Source organism: Watersipora subatra, chromosome 1 (assembly GCF_963576615.1).
Source record: "Watersipora subatra chromosome 1, tzWatSuba1.1, whole genome shotgun sequence".
Taxonomy (NCBI): Eukaryota; Metazoa; Bryozoa; class Gymnolaemata; order Cheilostomatida; family Watersiporidae; genus Watersipora; species Watersipora subatra.
In genome coordinates, this window is record NC_088708.1 from 44,052,225 (window position 1) to 44,063,918 (window position 11,694).

General features: G+C 34.2%; 1 protein-coding gene across 1 annotated transcript; it reads left to right on the top strand.

Annotated features, from left to right (window-relative positions):
• The first annotated feature begins 2,537 nt into the window (after positions 1-2,537).
• Positions 2,538-3,353, top strand: LOC137387969 (uncharacterized). Its single transcript, XM_068074488.1, has one exon. The coding sequence runs from the start codon at positions 2,538-2,540 to the stop codon at positions 3,351-3,353; it is 816 nt and encodes a 271-aa protein (XP_067930589.1).
• The last annotated feature ends 8,341 nt before the right edge of the window (positions 3,354-11,694 follow it).

Genomic DNA, 11,694 nt, shown 5'->3' on the forward strand with positions numbered 1-11,694 from the left:
AAGTTTATAGTGTGGTTATTTTAAAGGTTTGAAATACTTAGTTCTTCCAGTGTTTGAATAACAGTAGTAGTTTATTCGTAACTTGAGATCAGACTGATGAGTACAGAATGATTTCATTTATATAACAATTGGTTAGCTTTATAGCTAGAAAAAGCATAAGTACCAAAAAGCTTTAACAAATGATCAAAATATGGCCTTTAGCTTTTCAATAATAAAATAATTGATTTCTTTGTTTTCATGTATCTCAACAGATGCCTTCACATAAATTTATGCAGCAGTAAAGGAGTTGTCCCACTCCTTGAAAAGATGACTACTATCATATTTTGCCTAATGCGTGGTCTCGCCACCTACTTGATATTTTATTTTTCAAAAGTAAAAGTTGTTTTTTGTTTACGTTTTTTACTGTTTATTGTTTGTACTGTTAAAATACAAAACTTGTTTTCATATGAAAAATTTTGGTCTATTTTGGGTTTATAAATTATAGAAAAATTTCCTTAGAGTAAAAATTTCATGGTTGCCTTGTCAAACAAAAAAGTAAAAAGCAGATACCTACATATTTTGAGATGTACCTTTTGTTTAATCTGGATGAATCTTGCAGGTTTTTGGCTACTACAATGATTAAAACCACAAATTTTAATCTGGTTTTACTTAGTAACTCTAGCTTTAATATGTGCCTTTTGCTATAATGCATAAGAAATATCAGATTATTGTCTTCAAAGTATTCAAGGTTTGTTTGCTTAATTTGTTAAATCTACAATTGTTGTGTGAAACAGTAAAGAACTTTAGATACGGTCATACTAAAATATACTAGCAAGTAGGCTTGTATGTTTGATTGCTCAATTACAAATTTTACCTGCATTCAGGTTTGCTGCAGATTCAGCCAACTTGATCTTCTAAAATAAAATCCCATCGATAAAATTTTACACTCATGTTTTATAAATAAAATAATAAGCAGATATTTAACTTATTTGCTAACAAAAACCATTGAAAATTAAAAATATACTATTAAAACTGTAGTGAATAGCATCATTTTGTATGGGATGCTATTTTACAGAGAAGGAAGAATCACAAGTTATATGGCTTCTTTACCAGACTGCGATAAAATGGCAATGCACAAAACCCTGAATACCAGCCTACATTATCACCTTTTTAAAAAAAGTGTGGTGCAAAAGCATAGCCTATTAACCATATGATTGCATTTAAATAGGTGTAGCTGTTTTTTGCATATACCGTATATATAAACGAGAAGGACAACTCTGCGAGAACAATAATATTGAACTGTTTGCAGTATAACTTATAGGAATGAAAAAAATAATCAAACAAACATAAATGTCAAGGAAAAGACTTACTGGAAGTGCTTGGCTCAGTTTGCCCTTGCGACCAGAGTAACTCTTAATGGACTCTAAAACACGTCTATAGAATATTAGTCACAAAATAAATGAGTAGCAAAGTGGCGTGTATAGCAACAGATTGGGGTTGTTTGGTCAATATGCTACAGATATTTACTGCTGCATGTTTGTACGTATGTATGTACGTACATACGTATGTATGTACGTACGTATGTATGCATATGTTGTTTTGTTCTTCCACTAGCTGTAAGGTGAAAAGTAATCTATTAAACAACGCTGTCACCTAGATGTAATAATCATATATAAATAATCCAAATATGAACTAATTATCGTATAGCGAGAGGAAAACTCAGTCCACAGTGTTTCCAAGTATGTACTATCACGCCATTAGCAGACCAAAAGAAACAACTATTAAGGTAAATATACTTTTGACATGTATCTATATATATAAGTCTCAGTGTCTGCCCATCTGTCCAGCTATAGCAATAAAGTTTTGATAATGAAAAACTCACTTTGTAGAAGACTTGATCTTACAACTACCAGTTTTGAAGGTGTCAAGCTTATTTATTTGACTGCAGAGTTCAACTGATCATAATAATCAATATTTGCGAAAATATTCATGACATTAGTTAAAATATGCATAACAACGTATCGTCACACGTAATGATTACCAGCTGGCATCACTAAATGAATGCCCGGTGTTGCGCAGATAATAAAAACAGCTTATAAGCAGTTTTAGGTAATGTAGTGTAAATATAATGCGCATAGCAGGTAAAGTAATGTAATGTTTGAAACCATTTTTATTATCTGTGCAATGCAGGGTATTTAGCTAGTAACATAACAATATAAAACCGCTTAGTTTTCCTGCTAGTTTTCCTTTAACAATGTTCACATTGATGGGCAATCTTTACTAATAAACCACACTTTATGATTGGGTCTTGTAGTCTGCATAAATACTGTGCAGTTCCACATTTTTTGCTCGATTTTGTCCAAACTTCACACACATCTGCTCCATACTTTCCACCTGGTCACCAAAATATTTGGTTTCAAAACCTCGTCTGGTTCCAGACGTTTAACAGCCATCTGATTAGAAACTCAAAAATGTGCTTTCGCATGCGTTAAGAACAATCACCCTCAATCACCATATTCAGATATGGTTGTTGTAAAAGCAGTGCAGTAATTTAGCATATGTGCAGCAAACTACACAGCTACGCTGCGAGCTACACCTATGCTGCGAGCTATACGTATGCTGCGAGCAACACGTATGCTGAGAGCTACACATACACTGTGAGCTACATGTACACTGCGAGCTACACATATGCTGCGAGCTACACGTACGCTGCGAGCTACACGTACGCTGCGAGCTACACGTACGCTGTGAGCTACACGTACGCTGCGAGCTACACGTACGCTGCGACCTACACGTATGCTGTGAGCTACATGTACGCTGCGAGCTACACGTATGCTGCGAGCTACACGTATGCTGCGAGCTACACGAATGCTGCAAGCTACACGTATGCTGTGAGCTACCCGTATTTTGCAAGCTACACATATGCTGCGAGTTACACGTACACTGCAAGCTACACATACGCTGTGACCTACACGTATGCTGCGAGCTACACGTATGCTGCAAGCTACACATATGCTGCAAGCTACACGTATGATGAGAGCTACACGTATTTTGCAAGCTACACGTGTGCTGCGAGCTACACGTGCACTGCGAGCTACACATACGCTGCGACCTACACGTATGCTGCGAGCTACACGTACGCTGCGAGCTACACGTACACTGTGAGCTACACGTATGCTGCAAGCTACACGTATGCTGCGAGCTACACGTATGCTGAGAGCTACACGTACACTGCGAGCTACACGAATGCTGTGAGCTACACTGATGCTGTGAGCTACACGTACGCTATGAGCTACATGTACCCTGCTAGCTACATGTACCCTGCTAGCTATCTGATTAATAATGAAAGAATTGCAGGGCAACGCCAGGCTTAATATTATTAGATCAATGCAACACAATAAAAGTATGAATCTGAACAAGAATAATAATATAATGGCTGCAATATTCACATGTGTTCTTAAGTTTAAATTTAGCGCAAAAGCTGCACAAACTTGATATTTCTATATTCGCCTGAGATCTTGATACATGCCAACTTACGCTTGTATTTTTTGCTGCTGTGCTTTTTAACCTTTGCCGAGTCTCGTCTGTCTGCAAGCCGAGTTACTACAATGACAAACCAATGCTTTCACCTTCATGCTTTAGTATAATATCTAGCATCTCAGCCTCAAAATTGCTTTCTAGCCAAACCTACATCTTTCATACAATTCCATAGTAATTAGATTTGGTTAACACAGAGTTTTCAATCTTGCATCTAATTTGTATTTGTTCTACTACGCACACTCCATTACCATGCCTTTGTAGAGAAGTTTTTTCATTTTAGCAGTTGTATCTAAGAAGTAATAACCCATAGCTTGCATACAGCTGGCTGAGGTTCAAGGCTCACTCGTTGGCAGGGTCAGAAATGATGTCTGATTTTGCCAGTTGATAATTTACTCAAACTAGAGCTTTTAAATTTATACTTCATCAACAACAAACAGAGATCTGCTTGGGTGTATAAAATCTCCCAAGAGACGTCATTTTGAGTGGTTAGTAACACCTTAGCATCATTTGCTGGTTGCAGTTAGCAAGTATATTTGCCTCTGAGTGTACAGGAGCAAATAACTCTAACAAGCTAGTCAGCTGAGCTCAACTTACCCACATTTTTCGACTCTTTAGCGTTTCTGTTGGTGTTGGCACTCTGTTTGACAGGCTTTCCTCTAGATGAGTCATTGGAATCGATACTAAATCGACGTGTCTTTTTGTTCAGTTTTGAATCAGCTGGTGTATTGGGTTCAACGGTTAGCTTAATGTCTGCTGTTTTGATGGGCCAAGATTGTAAATATGTTTTGATGTCAAATACAGGTGGATTATGAACCTAAAAAAATTAATGCTCAAGAGAAAACTTGTGTAAAGCCTTTTAAGATGTCAAATATAAATGAGCTGATCAATACGACTCAAAACTTGTCAGTACCCGGCCTTCATTCCTTCTCTACTAAACTAACACCTGTATTATACAATCGTAAACTGAGATTTTATTGACCAAACTTGTTTCCAAATCAGTTTACAAAGCTATCAGCTTGTTATCGGCACCAGTAAGCTGAAAACTAAATCAAAAGAAAATAATGGTTTGCCAAAGTGATAGATAGACAAAAGTTACCTCAACATCATGGCTTTAAATACAATGTTGTGTACTAGACATAAACAGGATGGTTTGCTGCAAGCATATAATGCTCAGTATTAAATCTACTAGCTCTAACCACAAAAACTGTATACTAAAATAGTTTGAGAAAAATGGAAGAAGCGTTTTTCTATAGTTTTTATTTTTTTAAAGTTATCTTTACGAGTTGAATAAAACACCAATGCATAAATACCACTACCAGCTCTCTAACATATCTGTGAACCCTAATTTTAAGCATTTTTGCAAATATAATGTTTAATCTATTTACTTATAAAATTCAGATCATCTTGTAACCTTGCTTGATACCGTTGCACTGAAGATGCAACAGGTGGCAGGTGGCAACAGGTGGCAATGAAAGGGCTTTATAAAAGATTGCTATGTACAGGACTTGAGTTTATGATATCTAGAGTAGGATGCTAACAGCTTTCAAACTACTAATTCCATCTCCATTTTGATGCGCGTTACAATCTTTATTATTATTAGAGTAATGTTCCATGATGTTACAAATTTTCGCTTGAGGGGGGAGTTTTAAAAGCAGACTGCAGAGCTACACTTTTTATCTACGGCTTATTTAACGTGAAAAAGGTCCAAGCAGTGCTGGGCTCTATTGACACTTTCACAACTTTTTTCCCATATAAATGTGTATCCGTTTATCTGATTAAAAACTCAAAGACAGGCTTTCATGTGCATCAAGGATGCGCAATTGCTTTCAATTGCCTTCTTCAAATCTGAGATGGGCGTGGTTAGGCTCTTACAGTACAGAGAGATTACATATTACAACTTAACAAGGATAAAAACGATTTGCTAAAACATATGTCAAATTGTACTATAACTGAAAACAAATATATTTAATGCATAACTATATATGTATTTATATATATAAATCTCTAAGTTTGTTGTCGTCTGTCACCATTTGGTGTTTGTATAGCGAGTAAAATCTAGCAATGAAAAATCCACATCACAGAAGATTTGATCTTGGAATCTCCCATTCACAATGCAAAAAGCTGACCCATTAAGCTACACAAGATGCGATGGATTCATTGGGCAATATGAGGGATTATCTAGAGTAAAATACGCATAGCGACAGACAACTACATTACCTGCCACTGTTTATAAGCTGAATTTTAATACCTGTGCAACGCAGGCATTCGGCTAGTATATTATACAGTGCACCCACAGGATACGATTATCATGATATACAACTTTTTCACCTTTCACAGTGGAACATGATGATTTTTTCAACTCACTGTACAAATCTTTTTTCACCATAAAAATGCAACAAATTTTTCACCCGAGTTAAAATTTGACAGTCAGTGTGCTTATTATGTACGTCAAAATTACGAAGGTGCCAAAATAGTGTTGCCCAAAATATTTCCACAACGCCTGAAAGAGACACGATGACTGATTTCTCTCCGAGTTCAACAATTCGCGTGTGTAAAATGGCAATATTTTTCCTTTAAAACCAGCAGCAAAGTTGCAGCTGCGATCTCTTCATACCAAAGGTGTAGTGGTTAGACAACTTTCATTAACCTGATAACAAAAATCCACCACATTACGAAAACAGCATCGTTCAGGTTTTCTTGCCAAATTAGGTTGAACAATGTTTTAATCAGATCCGCTAAAGGTTATAGTAAAAGCGAAGACAGAAACTAATAAGTCATAAAATTTTAGTAATGAAAAGTTGAAATTCCGTAAACTAGTAAAAAATACATACTAAAGCTTAGCTTTAAGTGTGTGTGTTTAGTAAGCTAAACTTATTTGAGGTGAATTCAAAGTTTATGTTATGCGTACGTCTGTCTTAAAGGCAAGAACTCCCTATAGTACATTATAGTGCTACACTCTATCATAGATCATAACCACTAAATACACTAAATACAATAGAGTTACTGTAGGTAACTATAATTTTAAGGTTAACATACTATTTTGTTCCTAATTTTTAATATTTACAGCAGTTACTGGTATATAAAATTTTGTTAGATTTCACCAGGGCGTGTTTGCATTACAATTTTTCTTATGTACGTAAGGGTACTTTTTCATTATATGTATACGGCTTACATGTACACGTATAATGTATTATATATACATATAATACATTATATGTATTATATGTATATATACATATAATACATTATTTGTATTATATATACATATAATACATTATATATTTACATGCATTATATGTTATTTTTTTCAACGAAAAGTCTATTCTGCAAAGTAAAACTAACAACAAATATTTTATACATTTTCAATAAGGCGAAACGACAAAATATTTTTACTATAAAAAAGCGGTACTACCTGTTCCTCGTCTATCTGTGTCCAGGGTTCAAGGTTAGGATAAAAGATTACTTTCGACGATACTCTAACTCGTGGTGGACCGATGATGCAACACCTGCACCAATCGATTGCCTTCAAGTATTTATGAACAATTGCCCAGCTACCTATTCTCCGCTTTGTCGACACATCTGACGATCTATCATGACAAACTAGAATTTCATGGAAGCTTTATACATCATAGATATAACGCTATACATACATTGGTTTTTCTTTCGCAAGTGCGGCAAGATAGATTAGCATTCCAATCGAATTTGAAAACTAACGCGACTCAACACTATGTTACATGGAATTTTTTATGTAGTACCAAGCAAAATCTTCACACAAATTTTTTAGATTATCTAGAATTTAAGTTATAGGAGGTATAAGTTATAGGAGGTATACGTTATAGGAGGTATACGTTATAGGAGGTATATGTTATAGGAGGTACACGTTATAGGAGGTATACGTTATAGGAGTTATAAGTTAAAGGAGGTATACGTTATAGGGGGTATACGTTATAGGAGGTATACGTTATAGGAGGTATATGTTATAGGAGGTTTACGTTATAGGAGGTATACGTTATAGGAGGTATACGTTATTGGAGGTATACGTTATAGGAGGTATACGTTATAGGAGGTACACGTTATAGGAGGTATACGTTATAGGAGGTATACGTTATAGGAGGTATACGTTATAGGAGGTATAAGTTAAAGGAGGTATACGTTATAGGGGGTATACGTTATAGGAGGTATACGTTATAGGAGGTATATGTTATAGGAGGTTTACGTTATAGGAGGTATAAGTTAAAGGAGGTATACGTTATAGGGGGTATATGTTATAGGAGGTATACGTTATAGGAGGTATATGTTATAGGAGGTTTACGTTATAGGAGGTATACGTTATAGGAGGTATACGTTATTGGAGGTATACGTTATAGGAGGTATACGTTATAGGAGGTACACGTTATAGGAGGTATATGTTATAAGAGGTATACGTTATAGGAGGTATACGTTATAGGAGGTATACGTTATAGGAGGTATAAGATATAGGAGGTATAAGATATAGGAGGTATACGTTATAGGAGCGGCTAGGAGTTGCATTACATTACCTGCAACTGTTTTTATTAACCGTGCAATTTTAGGCATTCACCTAGTGAAGCCAGTGGCCAACCATTATGTGGTATGCAACGTCGTTATTCGTATTTTAACAGATGTAATGAATACCCTTGCCATTATTAATCGGTATCATCAGATGAATGCCATAGTCTAATGAATGAGCTAATTGACACCCCCAGAACTGAAGGTTTCGAGATCGAATCCTCTGTGATTTTTCATCATTGCTGCATTTTAATTGTACCATTGTATTCCATGTAGCTTAATGATTAACTTCGCTGCCAAAATCCAATAACATTTTCATGATGAATATAATATTAATATATAATATAATATTAATAATATAATATCTCTGTTCGTAGCTGCTCGACCAACAGAGACAGCCTGTGACACTTAACGATACCATATATGGCTTTATCTAATCTGTATATAGGTATAGATTACGTAGATATACGTATCTCGGAACATATGTAGATATACCTATATCTATATATAGGTATATCTAGGTACATATAGCATTGACATAGGTACATCTAATAAATAAGAAATACCTAATCTTTTACAATCATTATGATTCTTTCCTCTATTTTGTTATTTATCATTAATTCATTAATATTAATGTTCTCTATATTGCTTATCAAACTCTAGTTGGCCAACAGTGTGTCTGAGCACTTGAATGTCCTTGAATGAAAATATTATATTATATTATATATAATACTCTATTTTTATGATTCAATAATATTTTCAAAATTTTCCTCGCTAGATTTTGATTGCTATAACTGGACAGAGGGTTTAACAAAATGGCAAACACTGAGATATATATAGATACATGTATATGAGATATGAATGTATCTGAATGAACATCCACTAAATTAATGATATAAAACATTCACCCTCATCTTTGAGCGCATTTCATATGGTATGTCTTGGTCTGATCCAAGTTTGTCTATGGTGTGCAAGACAGCAGATCCGTGGTCAGACAGAGCATCTTCTTCTGTAATGAAACAGGCATCTTTATAAAATATTCTAAAGTAAGTCTAGTACCATAGACTGATAGATGTTCTAAAAACTAAGAATGTATATGCCACCTCGTAGATATTCTATTTAGTAGCTGAGTGTAGCTGCTTCATTGCAAACACACCTTGCCTCATTTGCCAGCTAAACAAAACAATTACTTCAACAATGAAGTAATTGTTTTGTTTAGCTTCAACCCACTGTAAAACTGCACAAGCTATTGAGCTTAGAACATAATTGCACTTACATTAGAAGGATACAACAGTCATGCATAGTTACAAACAGATACCTTACACGCTTGATTACAGTACATGTTAAAACCATCACAAGTTGGAGCAAAGATTTGTGTATAAAAAACTGTAATTTGTTTAATTTATTCAAAAGTACACAAACTTACACTGACTCCTCAATAAATAATGCAGAATATTATTTACAACATTATAACAAATTTAATGATAAGCACTACAAGCAACTGCAGATAGCATTAAAATAGATTAATTACATAAAACTATGGACACACTGAATGCAATAAACTACTTTATATAGGTGTGGGAAAAACTGAAATAATAAAGTTATAATCAACAAAACAGGTATTTTAGATATACAAAGATATATTATAATATAGGAAACATTTTTGCTGACCTCTAACTTCTCTTGGTTTTAATGAACGGCGTACATCAAAAGCTCTCGATCTCTTCAGCTCATTTCCAGTAGTTCGGAGCTGATCTCCATACCTTTTGAGATTCTCTACTTTCATGTTAATTTCTTGCATCCTCTGATATTGTTCAGTCAGTCTCTTTCTGACTGCCTGCAATAAAGTAGTTTGTAACCGAACAATATAATATAGTACAACATAATGTTATGCAATATTATTATGTATTATATTCTTGTAGTGTAATATATTACACAATAATATATCATGTATTACATAATAATATATTATGTAATACATAATAATGTAATACAGTAAGCTGCAACAAAATATAATGTAATAAAATATAAAACAATATTAGATAACAGTGTCATGGAATAAAATGTAATATGATAATATCACAATATCATAATATGACATAATACTTTATAAGTACCTTATGTTTTAAGACTTGGGAAGATCTGTAAGGTAAAGTGAAAAGTTTGCCCTGCTAGACACGTAATTGCATTTGTAAATATAATCATTATTAGGGCCGTTTAGTAGTGCTGCTACTGTTACTTTTCTACGCTAGGATAAGATTCTTAAAATAGCTTAATAAACTGTAAAGTATTTTCTGCGATAAATTTGACATCAGCAATTCAACAGTCTGGAGTTGAAGTCATCTAATGTAGTAATTGCAATTATCGAAACTTTAAAGAGCACTAACACGTTTTCGCTTGTTACTAAATTATAATCATAGAATTATAAATATGTCTTTAGCTATACCTGCGCAGCTACAGTAGGAATATTAATCCCACGACCAAACACGAACGAAGCGATTGTTTGGAAGCTTTATGATAAATGCATATGCGCACACAACTCTCGAAAAATTATTCGTCAACGGCCGTTACCAAACCCTTGTACTGAAATCCCATCAAAAAATGTAACCATTTTTGTGTAGAGTCGTTTAAGTATAATAATGATACAAAACACATATAAACCTATTTAAATATATTACCAAGTATTTGAAAAGTTGACGCAATATCCTCAAACTAACCCATCTGATCGGATTATACATAAATAGGCAGATTAATTTGGCCTAAAATCGCCATTAAAACTTGACAAACCTTTTTAAATCAAAATGAAGACCGGCCAACGAAATGCCGATAAGGCTGTGCGACAGAACCATTAGATCGTGCGCATTTCACGGAAAAAACGTGCACATTTCACGAGTCTATGGCATTGTCTAATTGCCGAAGGTTTCTGTAATTAATGTAGAAGTACTGAAAAGTAGTCTTTTCTTTCTTGCCGATTCTACCGGACTCTGACATTTTGGACACTTATAATGAGTACTTTGGTATTTCAACTGATGTCCAAAGCTGTGAAAGTATAAGGAAATAACGATGATATTTTTTTAACGATTCTTGTAAGATTATTACAATATTTAATTGTAAGAATAATTATTCGATTTTATAAGATCATTATAAAATTTATTTATAAGAATAATCATTCGAATTTACAAAGATCGAAGTATATAGTGACCGATGGTGTGGAATATGTTACTGTTATTATGTTTCTAAAGATTTTGTTGATGATACTGCGGCTGTGCCCAATATTGCGGTACTGCCAAGCCGTTTTTAATATCTGCAAAATTAAGTAATAGCCCTACATTTTCTTATAGATATAAATCTATTTCTGTGATGATCAGCTAAAATCTGTTTAGATTTTTAAATTCAGCATAATTTTTTAGATATAAATACAGAAACCTAGATAAATATCACAACTTTTTGATATTGGTTGCTATGACCAATGATATACAGCCCCCTCCAGCCTGCATGTGTATATTACACAGCGGCTTGTCATTTTACTTCTAATATTGCATTTCTCCTATTGCAGTGAGAGATATAAACATATAATCCTTTCCTTTCATTATTGTTGTTTATTGTACATAATAACACCCAGTACATTACAGCTACCATTGCAGCTAC

What these genes read in the sequence shown, in the direction of transcription:
- LOC137387969 (XM_068074488.1), top strand. Translation starts at nt 2,538, where the DNA reads ATGTGCAGCAAACTACACAGCTACGCTGCGAGCTACACCTATGCTGCG.